Source organism: Hyperolius riggenbachi, chromosome 8 (assembly GCF_040937935.1).
Source record: "Hyperolius riggenbachi isolate aHypRig1 chromosome 8, aHypRig1.pri, whole genome shotgun sequence".
Lineage (NCBI taxonomy): Eukaryota > Metazoa > Chordata > Amphibia > Anura > Hyperoliidae > Hyperolius > Hyperolius riggenbachi.
The window spans coordinates 198,246,553-198,270,076 of record NC_090653.1 but is presented as its reverse complement, the minus strand read 5'-3'; the positions used below and the strand labels follow the sequence as shown (position 1 = coordinate 198,270,076).

The following is a 23,524-nucleotide window of genomic DNA, read 5'->3' as shown; positions in this document are numbered from 1 at the left end:
GCGCACATGCTCATTACAAAAAAGCCAGGGACAAACAACCATTCAATTGATGATGCAGAGACACTTGCATTTTATTGTATAGGCTATTTTGTTTTAATATACAAATATTATATATCAGTTTAACCTCCCTGGTGGTTCATTTCTTTTTGGATTTATGGGTCTAAAAGCGGTATATTTTTTTCAAGAATTTTAGGCCTCCAATTCTTAAAGAGGAACTCCAGTGAAAATGATGTAGTAAAAAAAAGTGCTTCATTTTTTACCATAATTATGGATAAATGATTTAGTCAGTGTTTGCTCATTGTAAAATCTTTCCTCTCCCAGATTCACATTCTGACATGTATTACATGATGACTTTTTTACTGTGGGCAGGTTATGTAGCTGCTCCTAGCTGTTTTGGCTGTTAGAGACAGCTGTAAGCTAATTCCTGTCTGTGAACATTGTTACATTGTGGCAGTTTGCCCAGAGTACCGCTTCTTGTGGGAGGGGTTTCAGCACAAAATCAGTCATACAGCGCCCCCTGATGGTCTGTTTGTGAAAATCATTATATTTCTCATGTAAAAGGGGGTATCAGCTACTGATTCGGATAAAGTTCAATTCTAGGTTGGAGTTTCTCTTTAAGTCATAACTCACCAAAATGGGTACATATTATTTTGGCGCCGATCAGTTCGGGGCAGTGAGAGCCGAATGATGGCTCTCACCGCTGCCACTAAACTCTGAGGCGGTGTTAAATACATTTCTATACTGAAATCTATTGGAAATCTGTTCCTAGTAAAAAATGTTCCTAAACACTTTAGATAGATCAGAAATCTATCTGATGATCTATCTGCTGCTAATCTAACGAGTGTATGGCCACCTTTAGACAGATTGGCAGAAATACTTAGCTCAGAAGCAGTTGGGAACCAAATGGCTATATTGTTAACATCCTGTGCTTTCAAATGAGCTTATTTGCCATCTCTGCGATGGCAGTCATATGACACAGGAGAGATCAAATTACAACTTGTGATTAGAGACAAATGTGGAGGAATTAGACAGGCTAAACTCTCTACATACATACAGGCTGCATTTCTCTATGTTTTCTTCTGTTCTGTGCAAGAGATAGGGTCCAGATGGGGGAATTAGACAGGCTAAACTCTCTACATACATACAGGCTGCATTTCTTGGGTGCATATTGTTTCGGCGCCGCTCAGTTCGGCACGGTGAGAGCCGAATGACAGCTCTTACCGCTGCCGCTAAACCCCGAGGTGGCGTTAAAAACTATTCCCCTTCCGAGTTGTCGCAACTCGGAGGGAGATGTAATTTGGGGACTGGCCACCAGGGCCCCAAATTACCGCTACGTGCCCCGCGCAGCATAGCATTGCTGCTATGGGGCGCCCAGTTTCGGTGCTCGGCTCTGAGAGCCGCACGCCGAAATAAGCTGATCCGGCATTTCTCTATGTTTACCTTCTGTCCCGTCTGAGCTACGTTCGGGCTTACCACCAGGGAGGTTAATGATTTCAAACTACTGAAAATGCTTTCAGTAGCAGAATCACAGAATTACCATATATACGTGCGCATAGGCCAAACCGCGCATAAGCCTGCACTCTCACGTTTGGCCTAAAAAAATGCTAAAATCTGTGACCCGCCAATTAGCGAAACTTCCAATGTTCTGCCATAGCCCCCGATGCAGTGCGCGTGTTGGATTATGCTAGATGTATTTCACATCCAGCACCAGTCCCCACATCTCCCCAGCAGCTTCTGAATTGGCCACTAGAGCTCCAAGCTCACTGTCGTGTGACTGCAGTGAGCCTGGACCTCTAGTGACCAGTTCAGAAGTTGCCTTGAATGCAAGCTGGAGCGAGAACAGGTAGATATACATGCTGCAGCACCAACGCCAGCTCTGCATACGGGGGTCCTGGTGATATCACCTGTGGATAAGCCAACCCCTCACCTTACACCCAAAATTTGGGAGTCAAAAAGTTGGCTTATCTGTGGTGATATACGGTATATAAGTATGTGCACACTTTCTAACCTTACAATAATCTTAACTTTTTAATTATAGCAATTAAAATAAAAGCTCAAGTCCACACAGTGATATATCAGTAGTGGCAGAAACTAACTGCATTTTCCTGTGTGGTGTGTACAGCCAGGAAACTATTCACCACAGTCACTATACATCTACTAACCTTGTCAATCTAATACAACTCTCCCTGTATCTCTCCAGAATAGCAAACCCCCATTCCCTTTAAAACAATTTGCCCCATGGCAAATTTAGATGGTAGGTTCACAAAAACTCTTTAGGCTAATCTGCCATGAACTTGAGTTTGAAAACTTTGCCTGCTTTCCCCTGGTCAGTGCTCCAACTGATAGAAATGCTGGGACTGTGTGCTCCTGTACAGAGCATGGGCAATGCACACCCCTAGCATAAGCAATCCCTACGATGAAAAGTTACTGGATAACACTTTTATTTTGTTTTTCTATCAGTGTCTTGCTGGGTGGGGAGGTGAAGCTTCTTTTAAAGCATGGGTTTCTATTTGAAGTTTATTTTCTTAAAAATATATATACAAATTGATTGAAAGTGTGATGTTCCTAATTCTATTGCAGGTTATCTCCCAAACATGCACCAGAAATTGTTGATGACTTTAAGGACAATATCACCTTCTTCACTAGAATCCTTGACAGACTTTTGGATGGATATGATAACAGACTTAGACCAGGACTAGGAGGTAAAAAACAAATTAGGATTTTTACTGTGTTGCAGTAAATAGAGATAATGGCCTTGCTGGGTTTTGTTTTCACCATTACCATTGCAAAGATCAAATAGTCAATAATAATAAGTGCAATAAGTCAATATGACAACCTTCTCACTGTTGCTGCTAAGATAGTGTGTGTGATGTGATGCAAAATCATGCAAGAGACATGAAATGTTACAACCAATGTGGCTATATTATGAGATTTTCCGAATATATTCCAGCCTCACGTCATCAGTAAATATTACATAGGAAGATGTTGACTCTTGCTCTTTATAATAATAATTAATAATTAGTGTGAGTATTGCGTTAACAAGAAGTCTTATCTATTAGTCATAAATCAGCTAACAACCTCTCACTCCTGTTTCTTTTAAGGCATCTTAAAGACATGTATTTATGCTTCCCAAAAAATTCTGTGTATCCCCTTTTGATGTTGCATGTACATAGCTCTCTGTTCCAAAAGCTTGTAAGCAAACAGGATTGAAGTCGGATGAAGGCTGCAAAGCTGAAAGCTTACTATTACTATTATCTTGCTGCAGCTCAATATCACCAAACTCTCTCATCAGCCCTAGAGAAAGCTGCTCCATCAATATTTCGCCGCAACCGACCCCCTAACCCCCAGCCCTGGCGCACTACCCATACTCGCATCCTCCAGAGGAAAACACGCGCCACTGAACGGAAATGGAGAAAAACTAGACTTAACCAGGATTTCCTACAGTACAAGACCAACCTGCTGCAGTTCCACACTGCCCTTGCTCATGCGAAGCAGGAATACTTTACCAAGCTCATCGGAGCACAAGCTTCCAACCCCCGGCGTCTTTTTGCCACCTTCAACTCCCTGCTTAAACCCACCCCCACCCCCACCCTCCGTTTCCTCCCTCTCTGCCACAGATTTAGCCACCCACTTCACCAACAAAATTGTCTCCATCCGCCAGGAAATATCCAATCTCCAATCTTCACCTCCCACCCCCTCCCAACCAGCTCCTCCTCCACCCTATCCTCCCCTCACATCCTTCACTCCTACTACCACCGAGGAAGTCAACCACCTACTGCAGACTTCCCATACCACTACTTCGACCCTTGACCCCATCCCTTCTGATTTACTCCAGCCTCACTTCACGGAATTGGCCCCAGTCCTCACTACCCTGTTCAACCTCTCCCTATACACAGGCACCTTCCCCTCAGACTTCAAGCAGGCCACTGTACTACCCCTGCTCAAGAAACCCTCACTCGACCCCTCGCTACCCTCCAACTACCGTCCTATCTCCCTCCTCCCCTTTGCCTCAAAAGTCCTTGAGCGTCTGGTTCACAAACGCCTGACCCAGTACCTCAATGCCAACTCACTGCTAGACCCACTCCAATCTGGATTTCGGCCTGCCCACTCAACCGAAACTGCTCTTACCAAAGTGGTCACCGACCTTGCCTTAGCTAAAGCTGAAGGTAAATACTCCATTCTCCTCCTCCTTGACCTGTCAGCAGCTTTTGACACAGTAGATCATCCCCTCCAGTCCCTCCAGTCCCTCCAGTGCTTGGGCATTCACGATCTCGCCCTGTCCTGGCTTTCATCCTACCTTTCCAACCGCTCCTTCATGACCGCCTTCAATGAGTCCTCGTCCACCCCCAACCACCTCTCGGTGGGAGTCCCCCAAGGTTCGATCCTTGGCCCCCTACTGTTCACCCTATACACATCCTCCATTGGCAAGGTTATCTCCTCCATGGGTTTTTTTAACTATCATCTGTATGCAGATGACACCCAGATCTACCTCCACACCCCTGACATATCCACCACGACCATGGACAAGGTCTCCACCTGCCTATCAGCCATCTCCTCCTGGATGTCCGCTAGGTTCCTGAAACTAAATCTAGACAAAACGGAATTTATGATCTTCCCACTCCGGCCATCCACGAACCTCCCAGATGTGCATGTCACTGTTAACCACACTACCATTCGCCCTACCTCTCAAGCCCGCTGTCTGGGTGTCACCCTGGACTCCGCACTCTCCTTTACTTCCCACATCCAAAACCTCACAAAGTCCTGCAACTTCCACCTTCGTAACATCTGTAAGATTCGCCCTTTCCTGACCTCTGCCACCACCAAACTTCTCATCCATGCCCTCATAATTTCCCGCCTTGACTACTGCAATGCCCTGCTGTCTGGTCTCCCTATGACCCGAACAGCCCCACTGCAGTCCATGATGAATGCGGCAGCCAGAATTATCCACTGCTCCCATCGCTCCACCACGGCAGATCCCCTCCTAGAATCCCTCCACTGGCTTCCTATCCAGTCCAGAATCAGATTCAAGATACTGTGTCTGACCGACAAATCTGTCCACAAAACCTGTCCAACCTACATTTCCGATCTTACTCAGAGGTACACACCTAGCCGCTCACTCCGCTCTTCCAATGAACTTCGCCTAACCGCCCCCAGCATCACCCAGTCCCATGCACGCCTCCAGGACTTCTCAAGAGCTGCTCCAACACTATGGAACTCCCTACCTCCACCCATTAGGGCAGCCCCCTCCTTCAACTTCTTCAAGAAAGCCCTCAAAACTCACCTTTTCACTCTGGCCTACTACCCCTCACAAGTGCTCTAAACCTACAGCTGAACTCTGGTCCCCTACCATTCGTGTCCTTACCTCTCCCTCTAGATTGTAAGCCTTTGGGCAGGGTCCTCCTCCTTTTGTGTCCTACCTGATCTTGCACCTCCATTACTGTGAACCCATGCTACGCATCTGAGTGAACCTAACTTGCCTAATCTCCATGCTCCATCCGGTGACTGACTAAGCATTACCTGGTACTCATACTATGGTGTGTGATCTGGTTTTCTTGTATTCCTGTATTGTCATATTGCTGTATGTCACCCCTAAATATTGTCTGTAACCTAAATTAATGTTCAGCGCTGCGTAATATGTTGGCGCTTTATAAATACAATAAATAAATAAATAAATATTACTCGTTTAACCTTTTGGGGACTGCCTCTATGAGATCCTACGCCGCACTTGTGGCTGTTCTAGCCTGATGTGGTGTAGGCTCTACGACGCCCGCCATTTCTGTTCCCGACACGATTGTGCACACCCGAGAGGGGAGATTGAGCTGTTATATGACAGCTGACATCTACCCTCAGTGATCAGAAGCCATCATCATTATTATCGCTGGCGGATCATAGTGATCACTGTGACAGCTACGGCGGTAGGGGGGAAGAAGAAGATCCACTCACCTCCCAGACATTCCCACGACGATCGGCGCTCCCCTCCACTCTGGCCAGCATTCCCGCTCACTCTGATGTCAGTGCCGGCTCCCGGCTTGATGACCACATCAAGCCGCGACCCTAACTGAGAGTCAGTACGAGCGGGGTTGCCGACTGGAGCGGATGGGTCTACTGCGGCTCATCGCTGGAGCCTGGGAGGTGAGTAAAGGCTGCCAGCTACAGGGGGACACCTGGCCACACGGGGACACACAGCCCATCAAGCCCTAAGAGGGATCCGGCTGCCTGACCCCCCCAAACACGCTCCCCCCCATGCAAAAACGCCTGGTCCTTGAGGGGGATTAGGCGGCTGGTTAGCCGATAAATGGTATCATCCTGATTCAAAACTTCTTGATAATAATATAAATAATATTTTATGGATATTTTACAAAATCACAAATATGAGTTGTTAATGTGATAAAAAATATGAAATTCATAATTTTAACTGGTTATTTTACATAACAACCAAACCCTCTCAGGTGAAATGATAACTGATGATATTTAGGAACCACAGTTTCGTTAGGGCTTGCAAAGTAAAAAAAACACGACGGTTTTGTTCATTAAAAGGATGTTCCGTTCTTGCCGTTTGCAAACAAACAACCTTCTGAATGTCAGAACATGGCAAACCATCCTTGCTTATCTAGCTGCTTAGCGACCCATTTATCTTGCAGCTGCTTTTCATTGGAAGGCATTTTTCCCTGGCAATTACACCTCTTGGACCCTTGACCACCTGTGTCTGATGCCACACGCAACACAGACAGGATGAAAGTTGTGTATAGACGGGTTCAAACCTGCATTAAATGTAATATTTATCACACTAACCAGAGAGTGATGGATATTATTCATAATAACATGTTATTGTGATTAATTCTTTAAAACATTAATTATTTATCAAATTAAGTGCTGGTTATTATGCGCAATGCCCAGTGATCATGCATGTTAACTGGATTTATTAAATGAACAGTAAAATATATAAAGCCAGCTTTAACCCTAATCTGAGTTTTGCTCTAGTTTTTCAATAACCAATTTGCTGAATACCTGAACTACCCTCTCTGTTACTAAAGTTTACTTTAGCTTTCTGACCAATAACAGATTTCTTCACTTCTGGGTTCATGTAGAGGATTTATTTCCTTGCAGGATCCATCTACACTTTGATGAAATGTGCTAGTGATTTTTGATTACTGCAAACCATTCAATACATTTCCAAATATTTTTCTTGTTTGTTTTTTAACACTGTGGTCGGGCATGTTTATAATTTTAATTTATTGGCAGAGGACTGATGGCCACACAGATCTGTTAGGCTGCTTTCACAGTGGGACGTTACACAGGCGCACGTTAGAGCAGCCTGTAACGCAGCCCACCGCACAGTAAAGAAAAATCAATGAACTGTTCACAGTGCCCACGTAGCGTTACATTGTAACGCTAGACGTCAAGAGAAAGTACTGCATGCAGTACGTTATACGCGGCTAAGCCGCGTTAGACTGCTTGCACATGCTCAGTAATGTTGGGGGTGAGGGAAGAGCGGCCAGGCACATGGCTAATTAATATTTACTGCACTTTGTGACGTGCAGTGTTTACTTCCTGGTAGTGTTGGGCGAACACCTAGATGTTCGGGTTCGCGAACGTTCGCCGAACATCGCCACGATGTTCGGGTGTTCGCGCCGAACTCCGAACATAATGGAAGTCAATGGGGACCCGAACTTTCGTGCTTTGTAAAGCTTCCTTACATGCTACATACCCTAAATTAGCAGGGTATGTGCACCTTGGGAGTGGGTACAAGAGGAAAAAAAAATATTTGAAAAAGTTATAAGCTTATAGTTTTTGAAAAAATTGATTGTAAAGTTTCAAAGGAAAAACTGTCTTTTAAATGTGGAAAATGTCATGTTTCTTTGCACAGGTAACATGCTTTTTTTCGCCATGCAGTCATAAATGTAATACAGAGAAGAGGTTCCAGGAAAAGAGACCGGTAACGCTAACCCAGCACCAGCAGCAGCACACGTGATGGAACAGGAGGAGGCGCAGGAGGAGAAGGCCACGCTTTGAGACACAACAACCCAGGCCTTGCATGAGGACAAGAAGCGTGCGGATAGCATGCTTTGTACCGCCATGCAGTCATAAATGTAATAAAGATAAGTGGTTCAATAAACAGGGACCACGCGGCAACGCTAACCCAGCAGCAGCAGACGTGATGGAACAGGAGCAGGCGCAGGAGGAGAAGGCCATGCTTTTTGAGACACAACAACCCAGGCCTTGCATGAGGACAAAAAGCGTGCAGATAGCATGCTTTGTACCGCCATGCAGTCCTAAACGTAATAAAGATAAGAGGTTCCATAAACAGGGACCGGCAACGCTAACCCAGCAGCAGCAGCAGCACACGTGATGGAACAGGAGCAGGCGCAGGAGGAGAAGGCCATGCTTTTTAAGACACAACAACCCAGGCCTTGCATGAGGACAAAAAGCGTGCGGATATAGCAGCAATGCTTTTTGCCGCCATGCAGTCATAAATGTAATACAGATGAGAGGTTCAATAAACAGGGATCGGAAACGCTAAACCATCCCAGATGTTCATTGGTCATGTTACTTGGTTGGGGTCCTGGAGTGTTGCGTAGTCATTTCCAATCCAGGATTGATTCATTTTAATTTGAGTCAGACGGTCTGCATTTTCTGTGGAGAGGCGGATACGCCGATCTGTGACGATGCCTCCGGCAGCACTGAAACAGCGTTCCGACATAACGCTGGCTGCCGGGCAAGCCAGCACCTCTATTGCGTACATTGCCAGTTCGTGCCAGGTGTCTTGCTTCGATACCCAATAGTTGAAGGGTGCAGATGGATTGTTCGACACAGCTACGCCATCTGACATGTAGTCCTTGACCATCTTCTCCAGGCGATCGGTGTTGGAGGTGGATCTGCACGCTTGCTGTTCAGTGGGCTGCTGCTGCATGGGTGTCAGAAAATTTTCCCACTCCAAGGACACTGCCGATACCATTCCCTTTTGGGCACTAGCTGCGGCTTGCGTTGTTTGCTGCCCTCCTGGTCGTCCTGGGTTTGCGGAAGTCAGTCTGTCGGCGTACAACTGGCTAGAGGAGGGGGAGGATGTCAATCTCCTCTCTAAAGTCTCCACAAGGGCCTGCTGGTATTCTTCCATTTTGACCTGTCTGACTCTTTCTTCAAGCAGTTTTGGAACATTGTGTTTGTACCAGAAGGGTATAAACCCAGTAATTGGTGTTGTCCAGAATGCGCACAATGCGTGGGTCGCGTTCAATGCAGTCTAGCATGAATTGAGCCATGTGTGCCAGAGTCCTACCAGAATCCTCATCATCCTCTTGTGAGCGTTGTGATAGTTGTTGTGATGCATCATAGTCGTCACCTTCCTCCTGGTCTGCTTCTGCTGACCATTCGCGCTGAATTGTGGAAGTCCAACGTGCACCGCTCTGGCCCTCGTCAGTGGTGGCATGAAATTCCTGCTCCAACTCCAGCTGTTCCTCCTCCTCTTCTTCGTCATAGCTGCTGGGGCCAGCGTTTCCTGAGGCGGATGGCCTGATGTTGGTACCATCACGCTGATCGTTTTCTCCTTCAGATTCCCCCAGTTGCATCATGAGAGCTGTTTCCTTGATTTTCAACATTGACCTCTTCAGTAAACACAGCAGTGGTATGGTAATGCTGACTAAAGAGTTGTCACTGCTCACAAGCAACATGGATTGCTCAAAATTTTGGAGGACTTGGCAGAGGTCCAACATGTTGGCCCAATCGGATCCACAGAAGCTTGGCAGCTGTCCGGATGCGCCTCGGTACTGCGCCGTCATGTACTGGACCACTGCACTCTTCTGCTCACAAAAGCGGGCTAGCATGTGCAGCGTAGAATTCCAGCGCGTAGGGACATCACACAGCAAGCGATGGTGGGGGAGATTGAAGCGCTCCTGCATCTTGGCGAGTGCCCCCGAAGCAGTACTGGAATTTCTACAATGTTTGGCCACTCGACGCACCTTCAACAGAAGATCGGCCACGCCTGGGTATGTCCTCAGGAACCGCTGAACTACTAGGTTCATCACGTGCGCCAGGCAAGGGATGTGTGTCAGCTTAGCCAACCTTAAAGCGCGAATGAGATTACTCCCATTATCACACACAACCATGCCCGGTTTCAGGTCCAGCGGTGCCAGCCACAAATCCGTCTGTTCCTTTGTTCCCCTCCAAATTTCCTCCCCTGTGTGCTGCTTATCCCCAAGGCAGATCAGCTTCAGCAACGCTTGCTGACGCATGCCAACAGCTGTGCTGCACTGCTTCCACGATCCTACTGCTGCTGGTGCTGGGTTAGCGTTTCCGGATGAGGTACAGCTTTGAGATGCGTTGGAGGAGAAGGAGTCAGAGAGGTAGGTGCTGCTGTTGTTATCCAGTGGGAGGGACGGCGGTGCAGCTGTTTGCGGCGTGGGCAACACCCGCGCCGTAGCAGGTGAGGAATCGCTGCCAGGCTCCACAAGGTTCACCCAGTGCGCGGTAAGGGAGATGTATCGACCCTGGCCGAACGCACTCGTCCAGGTGTCAGTGGTGAGGTGAACCTTGCAGGCAACGGCATTCTTCAAGCTTCGGGTTATTTTGCTGACCACGTGCTCATGCAACTCAGGCACTGCAGAGCGCGCAAAGTGGTAGCGGCTGGGAACCACGTAACGTGGGATGGCCACTGACATCATGCCCTTGAAGCTGTTTGTCCTCCACCACTCGATATGGCAGCATTTCGCAGGCCAGAAGCTTGGCTATGCTGGCTGTTACTGCCACGGCCTGGGGGTCATTTGCTGGCAATTTCCTCTTGCGCTCAAACATCTCCGACACAGACAACTGAACCGTAGCGCTGCACACGGAAGGGCTGTTGGTTGTTGTGTTTGATGAACACTGGGAAACCTCAAGAGCACTACTCCGGAAAGTGACAGTGTCAGCGTCGTCTGATGTTTGTGAATGTTGTGAACCACGCAATGGCTGGGCTACTGCTGCGGCGGGTCTGGTGGTGAGTCTGGTGAACCCAAGGGAGGCAGTGTTGCTGGTACCGTCCTGCCGCGTTTGCCCACAGAGTGGGATGTTTGGATAGCATGTGGCGGCTCATGCTGGTGGTGGAGAGGTTGTTAATACTTTTCCCCCTGCTCAGGCGGGTCTTGCACACCTTGCAAATCGCCATGGTAACATCCTCAGTGCAGTCTTCAAAGAAAGCCCAGACTTTGGAGCACCTGCCTTGCTGGCGATTTTTGTTTGCTCCTCTTTTGCCTCTCACTTGAACTTCCACGCTTGTGGTGCCTGAAATTGCGCGCCGCCTACCTTGTGCACAAGGCGAACTCATGCAGCAGTGGGTTCTTCAACAGACTCATCTGTGCTGCTGCTACGACGCCGATGTTCTCGTTCACAAACAAAATCTGGGTCTATGTCCACATTGTCCATACCCTCCTCTTCCATCTCCTCAAACTCGTCATATGTCATTGTGGGGGGCCGCCGCCGTGGAGTAGAGCTCCCCAGAACAACCTCTGCGCAGCTCACTCCAACGTCGTCTTCCAGAGCTTCTCAGCCGACCTCATGCAATTGCAACCCCTCCTGCCCAACTTGCTCTGGGATTTGGGTTTCAAAGTCCTTGGACTCGCCTTGTATTTCAGTGCCCGGTGCATTTCCCACAGTTAATGGTTGTGAATCCGAGCACAACATTTCTGGCTGTTCCTCCATTGACCTTTCAAAGGTGGAAGTTTGTTGGCCTGGAAAAAAGCTCCTGCGAATACCCCATTGTGTCCTAAGGTAATTCATCGGACTGGTTATCTGGCAGTTGTGTGCGTGGTGTCGCTGCCGGTTGTGTCAGCTTTGTGCCCACTGGCTCCTTGTAACTGGCTGAGGACTCGGACCTCGTGCGTGATGTGCTGGTGCTGCTTAACCCACTGCTGGACGCTTGAGAGGTCATCCAAGTAATTATCTGGTCCTGTTCTTTTGGATCTGTGAGGGTTGTTGTCCTGGACAACATGGTGCGGTATTGAGTGGGTTTTCTTGGTGCTCCCCTGTGGCCTGTACATGAACCGTCAGGGGAAACACCTCTTCCCTTGCCCCTCCCTCTTTCACCGGATTTCTTCCTCATTTCACTTATCCTTAAAGTACACGCTGACTGGCAGCAGTACAGTGGCAGTACAGAAATGCTATACAGTGGTGGGTGAGCGGTGTACCACTATTGCCAGCAGCGACACAGAGCACAATGCTATACAGTGGCGGGTGAGCGGTGTACTACTGTTCCCAGCAGACACAGAGTGGCAGTAAACAATGCTATATAGTCTGGCTGAGCGGTGTACACAGAGTGGCAGTACACACAATGCTATTTAGTCTGGCTGAGCGGTGTACACAGAGTGGCAGTACACACAATGCTATATAGTGTGGCTGAGCCGTGTACACAGAGTGGCAGTACACACAATGCTATATAGTGTGGCTGAGCCGTGTACACAGAGTGGCAGTACACACAATGCTATATAGTCTGGCTGAGCGGTGTACACAGAGTGGCAGTAAACAATGCTATATAGTGTGGCTGAGCCGTGTACACAGAGTGGCAGTAAACAATGCTATATAGTCTGGCTGAGCGGTGTACACAGAGTGGCAGTATACACAATGCTATATAGTCTGGCTGAGCGGTGTACACAGAGTGGCAGTACACACAATGCTATATAGTCTGGCTGAGCGGTGTACACAGAGTGGCAGTAAACAATGCTATATAGTGTGGCTGAGCCGTGTACACAGAGTGGCAGTAAACAATGCTATATAGTCTGGCTGAGCGGTGTACACAGAGTGGCAGTACACACAATGCTATATAGTCTGGCTGAGCGGTGTACACAGAGTGGCAGTACACACAATGCTATATAGTGTGGCTGAGCCGTGTACACAGAGTGGCAGTACACACAATGCTATATAGTGTGGCTGAGCCGTGTACACAGAGTGGCAGTACACACAATGCTATATAGTCTGGCTGAGCGGTGTACACAGAGTGGCAGTAAACAATGCTATATAGTGTGGCTGAACCGTGTACACAGAGTGGCAGTAAACAATGCTATATAGTCTGGCTGAGCGGTGTACACAGAGTGGCAGTACATACAATGCTATATAGTCTGGCTGAGCCGTGTACACAGAGTGGCAGTACACACAATGCTATATAGTTTGGCTGAGCGGTGTACACAGAGTGGCAGTACACACAATGCTATTTAGTCTGGCTGAGCGGTGTACACAGAGTGGCAGTAAACAATGCTATATAGTCTGGCTGAGCGGTGTACACAGAGTGGCAGTAAACAATGCTATATAGTCTGGCTGAGCGGTGTACACAGAGTGGCAGTACACACAATGCTATATAGTCTGGCTGAGCGGTGTACACAGAGTGGCAGTACACACAATGCTATATAGTCTGGCTGAGCCGTGTACACAGAGTGGCAGTAAACAATGCTATATAGTCTGGCTGAGCGGTGTACACAGAGTGGCAGTACACACAATGCTATATAGTCTGGCTGAGCCGTGTACACAGAGTGGCAGTACACACAATGCTATATAGTCTGGCTGAGCGGTGTACACAGAGTGGCAGTACACACAATGCTATATAGTCTGGCTGAGCGGTGTACACAGAGTGGCAGTAAACAATGCTATATAGTCTGGCTGAGCGAGGTACACAGTGGCAGTACACACAATGCTATATAGTCTGGCTGAGCGGTGTACACAGAGTGGCAGTAAACAATGCTATATAGTCTGGCTGAGCGAGGTACACAGTGGCAGTACACACAATGCTAAATAGTCTGGCTGAGCCGTGTACACCGAGTGGCAGTAAACAATGCTATATATAGTGTGGCTAAGCGAGGTACACAGTGGCAGTAAACAATGCTATATATAGTGTGGCTGAGCGAGCGGTGTACTACTGTTCCCAGCAGCGACACACAATGACTGGGGGGGGACCCTGGCTAGCGTGGCTGGAGAGCGAACTACCCTGCCTGCCTACCCAAAGCTAAACCCACAGAGAAATGGCGGAGATATGACGTGGTTCGGGTATTTATTTACCCAAACCACGTGACCGTTCGGCCAATCAGAGCACGTTCGGGTCCGAACCACGTGACCCGTTCGGCCAATCACAGCGCTAGCCGAACGTTCGGGGAACGTTCGGCCATGCGCTCTTAGTTCGGCCATATGGCTGAACAGTTTGGCCGAGCACCATCAGGTGTTCGGCCGAACTCGAACATCACCCGAACAGGGTGATGTTCTGCAGAACCCGAACAGTGGCGAACACTGTTCGCCCAACACTACTTCCTGGAGTGGCCGCTTTGTGCTGTGATTGGCTGGCAGGACCACGTGATGCCGCATGCGTCACAAAGTATGCATCACGGACACCAGAGTCAGCTGCACAACGCGGCTCGCTCTGACGTCCACATCCAACACCACCAGGCGTTGCATTAGCGGCACGTTATGCGACCATAACGTCCCCTAAAACGCAACGTCCTGGTGGGAAAGTAGCCTAAAGCACTGATTGGTAAAAAGCTAATGATCAGATTTTTGCTGAACTTTTATCACTCCAAGGCTTAACAATTAATGCACTTCACCATTTGGAGGATTAATAAATTATTTTCTGGATAAGGTGTCTGTTGATCAGAGGATGGCCACCCTAATGCTGAGATGCAATGCTGAAAAGTTGTACTATGAAAAACAAATTCATCAAGATCTACAGAGTGGGTTACTGCCTACTGAGTTCTGTTGAGTTCTTTGAAGTATGGGGAAAAGTGAGGGAACATTTTAATAGGTTTAAGACAGTTATTTAAGACAGACATGATTAGGGATGGTCAGTGAGATGGAAATAATTCTGAGTTGAGGCAGGATTATGCAAATTTTAAATGCAAATTAATGCAGTTTAAAAATGGATCAACCAAATCCGACTCGGATCGGATGTAAAATCACAAATACTAAAGAACCAAATATCAATTTCAGAGCCCTGGAATTGACTTTTCAAATAGAAACAAAAAAAATGTATTACAGTAATCCTCAACTGACATAATTATGCAATTTTTTCAAGTGCTATTCACCCAGTTGTTTTGTTTTTTGCTTTCTGACATTTTAGGGTGACACTCTAGAACAAGAATGCAGTCATTAGAGGCAGAGTACTTGAACAACCTGTGCTTTTCAGAAAGAAATCAGAAATACTTCCTGCCACATTTATTCTTCAGGTCAAAGGACAACTGAAGTGAGAAGAATATGGAGGCTGCCATATTTATTTATTTCCTTTTAAACAATACCAGTTGCCTGACAGCCCTGCTGATCTATTTGGCTGCAGCAGTGTTTGAATAACACCAGAAACAAGCATGCAGCTACTCTTGTCAGATCTGACAATGATGTCAGAAACACCTGGGCCCAGATGCAATTAACTTTTTCTCCTGAGTTTTCCCTTAGGTGATATTTCATAGCTTGTCATAAAATGCCTTTTAAAGGGACACTTAAGTAAAAAAAAACGAGTTTTACTCACCTGGGGCTTCCAATAGCCCGCTGCAGCTGTCCGGTGCCCTTTGCCATCTCCCTCCGATCCTCCTGGCCCCGCCGGCAGCCACTTCCTGTTTCGGTGACAGGAGCTGACAGGCTGGGGACGCGAGTGATTCTTCACGTTCCTGGCCACAATAGCGCCATCTATGCTGCTATAGCATATATCATATACCATATGTATGAGGATCGGAGGGAGACGGCGAGGGCACCGGACAGCTGCAGGGGGCTATTGGAAGCCCTGGGTGAGTAAAACTCATTTTTTTGTTTGACTTAGGTGTCCCTTTAAGCCACCAGCAAGCAAGAAAATACTCAAAATAAATTTGATAGTACCTTTTTACTAACTTTTGGGTACTTTTTCAATGGTAAAATGCTGAAAAGTTAGTTTATAGAGAAGATGAAAATAATCTCCTAGGAGATAACGCAGGTGAAAAATGTAATTGCATATGAACCCTGGGCCCATATGTCATTCACTTCTTGGGCTTGGGCTAAGTTTTCACCAAGGTGATATTTTTACAATTTGTCAATAAAATGTCTTTTAAATCACAAACAGGCAAGAGAATATTCAGAATAATTTTAACAGCACTGTAAAGGATAGCGGAGATACCGCCGCATGGGCAAGGGGCATGGCGGCTATCTCCGCGTATCAGCCGGCGGCCCCTGCTGCGCAGCTACATGCTGCTGCTTCGTCTGGTCCTTCTAGTGCACATAGATTGAGAGTTACGCCAGGCAACAGGACCTTTATGCAAGTAAAAGGGGAGTCAGCTGATCAGCCGGTCAGCTGACTCCAGTAGTGCTCCGGATTGGCTGAGTGACTGGGGCGCCATTGAGCGCTTTGAGTATATATAGGACCTGCCTGTCAGTTGCTGGTTGTCTGCTGTTGCAAATGCTAACGTGTTAGCGCTCAGACCCTAGTCAGATCCTACAGTGTGCTAGAACCAGCTGGAGCTGGGGATCCACACTTAGCCAGTTTCCGTTGATAGCTTAAAGTACTAATTGCATTGTGTTATCTGTGTACTATATCTTAGACTAGATCCCAGGTGTTGAAACCAAGGACTTCACACCTAGACTAGGATATTGCTATATTGCTATTGTGTATCTGTTATGACCTTCTGCTTCCTTGACTACTCTCCTGTTTGCTGATTCGGTACCTCTGTCTATCTGTTGCCGACCCTGCCTGTACCTAACCTTGAATCAGCCTTCTGTCTTTGTACTTTATCTGTCCGTACGTTGCCTACCATGCTAGTCTGACCTTCCTGTCCTCGCTAGTGGGCCTAGCCCTTAGTGAGGAATCTCTAGAGCTGTCACCTACTCCTTAGGTGATCAGCCCTTGCAGCACTGTCTGTAACACTTGCTCCTCAAGTGTCCGCTAGCTGCAGTAGAGTCTAATCACCTGCTCCTCAGGTGAAGAAAACCTGTATACTGAGGTCATTGCTATCGCCTCTTAAAATATTATTTGCCCGGCTGTCATTCTGCATTCTTGGCTCTATTACATTCTGGCCATCTACAGATACAGATGTAGTGACCTGACTGAATTCCATGGCTGCATTGCCGTTGCGAATGTGTAACTGAGGCATTAATAAAGTCAAAAGTTGGCATGGCAATCAGGTAAATGGCATTTTTTAAAATGGTAATATAGATTGCAGCTTAAATATTATAGCCGCTTCATTTTTCTTTTAAGGTTGACACATATACCCATGTATAGCTCCTTACACCTTGTAAAGTACCTTGATAGCTGGAGACCGATGTGCTGAGGGCAGCAACTCCAACTGGGAACCCTGGAGTGGATACAGGGACCTCCAGTTGGCACGGGGTTGGATAGTTTGCAGAACTGGCGGTGTGGCAACTAGAGGTGTGACCAGATAGGAACTGTAGCACTCCCACAGGCTGAGTCTGTCACTGCAATGACTCAGGCATCAGACAAACTTGAATACTGGTTCCACAGCAGAACAGAAACTCAGGCAGACTGGAAATGGCAACAAAGCGGATCCTTGGACAACCACAGGTTTGGCAACAGAGTGGGTAGTCAGACAGGCGAAGGTCAGCAGCAAAGCGGGTAGTCGTACGTAGCAGAGGTCGGTATCAAAGCGGGAAGTCAGATAAGCCAGGTTCGGTAACATCAGATCAGGGCAGAAACTAGTCAAGGCATGGGAGTAACATGTAATAAATATTTGTTGGTTGCTATAGGCAACAACACTACACCTTTGTTCGGCACAATATCACAGAAAGTGTGATAACTTGACACTCATCACAGCAACAGCACAGGAGATAGAACTGCTTAGACGTCGTCAAAGTTTCCTGAGTTTATTTAGTAAACAGATATACAGATGTGTTCAGCAATCTTATCTTCGTTACATGTTACCTCAGCAAAGCAATCGGTCTGTCTTAAGCATTGATGCTTGTGAATGATAACCAGGCTGTATCTTATAATCTATGATACTTTGCACTTAGGCCTATATACAGCAGCAGTTGCAGAAAGTTAGTAATAAAAGTAAAAGTGAAATGAAAGTTAGAAGTCAGAAGTGGCTCTCTGGAGCCCGTTGGCTGTTTTATACTAGCCTATAAAGAGTTAAATGTGACATCATCCAGCAGGGATGGATCCATAATCTATCGCCTGCTATTGGCTGATAAGAACACGTGATAGCATGACAAGCACAGTCTTTACTGCACATGCACTGGAAAATGCCATTTTCCAAGGACCTGTCCCCTTGTTCTTAGGAGAACATTGTTTAACCTGCTGGGCGGTCTGGACGAGCTCAGCTCGTCCAGTACCGCCGGAGCCTGCCGCTCAGGCCCTGCTGGGCCGATTTGGCTGAAATAAAAAGCAGCACACGCAGCCGGCACTTTGCCAGCCGCGTGTGCTGCCTGATCGCCGCCGCTCTGCGGCGATCCGCCGCGAGCAGCGGCGAAAGAGGGTCCCCCCAGCCGCCTGAGCCCAGCGTAGCCGGAACAAAAAGTTCCGGCCAGCGCTAAGGGCTGGATCGGAGGCGGCTGACGTCAGGACGTCGGCTGACGTCGATGACGTCACTCCGCTCGTCGCTATGGCGACGATGTAAGCAAAACAAGGAAGGCCGCTCATTGCGGCCTTCCTTGTTTATTCTGGGCGCCGGAGGCGATCGGAAGAACGCCTCCGGAGCGCCCTCTAGTGGGCTTTCATGCAGCCAACTTTCAGTTGGCTGCATGAAATAGTTTTTTTTTTATTAAAAAAAACCCCTCCCGCAGCCTGCCTGGCGATCTTAATAGAACGCCAGGCAGGTTAATGTACTTGTGAGAATATTTTAATAACAATGGCTCATGTTTATGTTGTTTGTCATCAGCTGGTCTGGCCTACACACTGAATATCTCTGCTACAGCCTTGGGAGTCACAGCACAATGTTCTACTGAACATCAGAACTGTCTTTATTTCTCTCTAAGAGAAATTCTCCTTAAAGAGTCCTTTTACTAAAACCAGTTAGGTAAAGTGACGGAGGCCTCCAAATTCAAGCATATCATACTTAAATTCTAACATAACACACTCATAGAGCAAGCTGCAATACTACAGCACCAGACTTAGGGCGTTTGGGTGCTAACGATGTAACACGCTACTCAGATACAAACGCAAAATTACGCACATACGCACACTGGGCAATCACGCACGTCACTGAAGCATGTACAAACAGTTGCCCTTTACGTGCACATGGGCAAAATCACTCACAACAATGCTTTATGGCACTACCATTAAAGCCCCACAACGTGCGTAAGTGCACAACGCCAGGCCCCCAGCCGCAGGGACCCGATGAGATGCACCCAAACGCCTTCCGACATCCGTCCGTACCAGACTCCTCGCCTGGACAGGTAACCAACCATGACACACCTATTGCCTCTATACCATTTGCCCTCCAAAACCCATATAGTTTTGTTGTAGTCACATTTTAAACAGGTGCTCTGGATGAGAATGGAATAGTATAAGTCCATTGAGCCTACACCAGAGTTTTTATTAATTTGTGCTGCACCTATTTCTGAAAATGACTGCAGTTTTTTTTAAGATAGGTTCACACTTTGCTCATCTGTGGTGCATTGCATTCCATCATTAAAACAGACACGCGCTATGCTGGGGTAGTGCAGTGTAGGGTGTACTGGTAACTTACGCACACTCCTTGTAACTAAAGGGTGCTTCACTCGTCCCGCCCTGAGCCCCGTCGGGTCCATTGGCTTTATAGGATTTGACAGGCAGCCTTTTGAGCCAATCAAAGTGCCGGGATCACAAGGAGTTACAAGGAGCACGCGTAAGTTACCAGTGCACGCTATGCTGCACTACCGCAACATGGCGTGCGCTGAGCTTGCACTCCTCTCATTAACTTTAGCTGCGCAGCTTGATGATGATTGTTGATGATTGTTTTCACTGGTGTATTTTTTCAAATACTTTTGGTAGGGTGCCAGCAAATATTTTCATGTTACTTTGAGTCTTTTTTTATTTTTAATTATGCTTTTTGCTTGACAGGAGCAAAATAAGTGTGTTGTAAATATTAATGACAAACAAGACAATGGCACAATCATACCTTCTCAATGTACTCATGTCATGTGTTTATTAAAAAAAATACCATGATGGTATTGTAATCTACGGTATTTAAAATCTTATAACTGCATGTTACTTATTTCGAATACTATCATCCACAACAGTTTGACTAGTATACTAGTAATTTTTTTCAGAGATATTGGTGCTAAGAAACCTAGCTGTACCAAGATGTACCAAGAATTTCTGCCCAAATAATATAGGCTTATGTGCTCCTATCCCCCTCCCCCCCCCCCAAAAAAAAAATGAAAAACCCAACCAGGAGCCATTTCTGTGTAGTTTCTATGCCCTTCTTTTTTAAAGGACATCCAAGGTGACATGCATGTGACATGATGAGATAGATATGTGTATGTACAGTGCCAAACACACACATAACTATGCTGTGCTCCTTTTTCTCTTTCTCTGTCTGAAATAGTTAAAAATCAGGTATGCAAGTGACAGTTTCTGTCTGGGTCAGGACTAGGTCAGACTGTAGCATAACCCTTAGTGATGAGGAATTGCAGCCATAAAACAATTTCCTGGTATTAAAAGGCTTCTGAGAGCAGGAAAGAGATAAAAAGGGTCAATAGTTCATAGATTTTAGCTCTGGCATACCTAAATGCGTGTCATTGAGAAGAGGTCATGGAACAGTAGAAACATAAACAGTAGGTTTGAATATAAAATACAAACGTGGGATAGCTCAAGAAGTCATTTTTAGAAGGAGGGGACAGATACAATTGTTTATCTCATTCGTTTATTTTCACCTCAAATGTCCTTTTAAGTATTTTCCATGCTTACTCTAGGGCATGTACATAAATTTGTGAAGGTTTTTTTTAAATTCACTGCAGTTTTTGTAGAACGTTACTAGGTCACATTTTGAGTAAGGTTATATTTAAATGCTGCCTGATTTTTCTGTTGTGTTATTTACAGTATTTTGCATTTTTACTCCAGGGTAATGCACTTTTCTAAATGTATTGGGACTTTTTTATGCTGTGTAATTTGTTTATAGCCTTGTTTGAAGCACACCACAACTTTAACACAATTTACCAAAATTAATGTACATTCATTCAAAATATTTATAACTTTATAAAACTTGTTGCGGCAAATTTGTATTTAGTTAAATTAGTATCCTGTTATTTATGATCCTGTGAATAATTAAAGGGGTTCTCTGGTGGTGGTAAAAAAACAAAACCCAAAACTTACCTGGGGCTTCCATCGGCCCCCTGCAGCTATCATGTCCCGCGCCATCCTCCTACAATCCCTGGTTCCCCGCCGCCGGTCCCAGTCTAATATTTGTTTAACTAGACGAATACTGCTCGCTCCCGTGTGCGTCATCGGGAGCTTACTGCGCAGGCGCAGTACAAAGTTTTCTTGTACTGCTCTTGCGCAGTAAGCTCCCGATGATGTGCTTGGGAGCGAGCACCCACGCGCGGCCATGCTGCGCAGCCACAGTCTAATTAGACGCGTGATTAGACTGGTGGCCGAAACGGAGGATCGTAGGAGGACGGCGTAAGACATGACAGCTGCAGGGGGTCAATAGAAGCCCCAGGTAAGTGCCCCAGAGAGGGAAGCCTCTGGATCCTAACAAGGCTTCCCCTGTCCTCCTTCATCTCTCAGTTAAAGCCTGAACAACGTGGAGGTAAATAATTACCTTCCCCGGCTCTTCTGCACAGTAGAGCAGACCCGATCGGGCTTGGCTATTTCTGCCCTGTGCCTGTGGTGGAGCCGGGGGAGGTAAATATTGCAGGCGCCACTGCGCCTGCACCACAACTGACACAGGCTGTCGGCTGTGGTTTCAGGGGAGCCAGCAATGGAACGGAAGGACACAGGAGGACAGGGTGAGCCTCAAATCCCTCTCCCAAGGTAAGTGTCCCCCAGGTTGGATTTTTTTTTCAGTTACAATGTCTCTTTAAACTGGCTGGTTCACAATGCAATTAAGTGCTGGTGATTTAAAAATCTTGCTAATGCAATGCTATGGGTGATTTTAATAAAATCACACCGCTCAAGTGAGAACACACACATAGCATTACATTAGCAAGAGCTTTTAAAATCCCAAGTGCTTAGAAAAAACTCTTGCAGGGTGAACCAGCCCTAAAACTACTTTGTGAATTGAGCCCTTTGATCTCTATTACACAGAGCTAATGGGTGCATACCTTAGCGAAAAGCTGAAGTGAAAATAAACTTATGAGAGAATGAATTGTGTGTATTTTACAAATGGTAAATAGAACATTAGTAACATAGAGCTGAGTGTCATTTTTTTTGGGAGGGGGAAGGGGGGTTAAAGGGCTGCATATTTGAGGTCTAGTGCACACCAAAATCGGGATTGCAATCACTTGCGCTTAGCGAAAGCGATTTTGTGAAGCGATTTTCAGAGCGAAAAACACTCATTCATTACAGCTGAATTGCTCCAAAAAATTCTACATGCAGCGCATATGTGAAAACTGCTGTGGGAATACCTTCATAGGGTTTCAGTAGCCAATCATTTTTCTAAGCGCTGGCAATCTGAAAAGCTTGGTATGCAACTGCCCTAAGGCCTGGAACTCACTTCAAATTGCTATCGCTAATCGAAATCGCTAGCGTTTTGTATGAGCGTTTTGTAAGCAATTTCATGAGCGTTTTCTGGCAATTTGGTTAGCGATTTTAAAAAGTGTTTTGCCAGCGAATGTGTAGCGATTAGCGTTTTTAATTTTGATTGGTCCTTTCAATTAATTTTAATTTTTTTACAGTGTGCAGTCATTTCAAAACGCTAGCAAAATCGATCTGTGTAGGTTTTGATGAGCGATTATGCCAGCGTTTATATACTTTACATTTCAGAAACGCTAACACTAAATGCTAAAAATGCTGCATGTTCTGCGTTTGCGATTTTGGTGATCGCAATCGCTCCAGTGGAATTTGGCTTATCCAGTAACATTAGATGAGCATTTAGGGAAATCGCTAGCGTTTTGAATCGCTCCCTAAATGCTCACAAAATCGCTCTAGTGGGTTCCAGCCCTCAGACTGCATTCTGAACAGCAGCTGTGACAATCTGATGTAAAAATCTGTTGAGCTGCAAAACCAAACAAAAATAATGACTCTTTGAAGTTTCCAGCTCTAAAATGTTATCAGCAGCCTTTTGTTTGCTAGAAAATAGGGTTTTGCCTTCTATTTATTTTCAAGAAACTGGGCGTTATTCGACTGGCTGTTTGACAAGCACATTTGCATAGATAACAACTCTATGTTTTTTTTTATGCTTGGTTCCCAGAAAAACAGAAAGGTACGTCAGACAATTTCTTAGTAGGACTAGTGCTATCTGTACCTATGTCTATCTCATCATGTCACTTTAGGTACGATTTTTTTTCAGTACAGCAGTACAGTACAACACAGCTGACTAGAACAAGCTTCACATCTAAAAATGGTAGTTGAAACCACAACAGCGCTGCTTAAAGGGAACCTAAACTGAGAAGGATATGGATTTTTCCTTTTAGGCCTCTTTCACAGTGGGACGGTGCGTTTGATGTGACGTTAAAGTCACAACAACGTGCC

At 46.3% G+C, this 23,524-nt stretch overlaps 1 protein-coding gene across 2 annotated transcripts in view; it reads left to right on the top strand.

Annotated features, from left to right (window-relative positions):
* GABRA3 (gamma-aminobutyric acid type A receptor subunit alpha3) overlaps positions 1–23,524 on the top strand; it is a 258,307-nt gene that overhangs the window by 151,500 nt on the left and 83,283 nt on the right. For both annotated transcript variants that reach the window (XM_068249708.1, XM_068249709.1), the window contains exon 3: positions 2,581–2,702. In XM_068249708.1, coding sequence (XP_068105809.1) covers positions 2,581–2,702 — 122 coding nt within the window. The remainder of the gene's footprint in view (positions 1–2,580; positions 2,703–23,524) is intronic.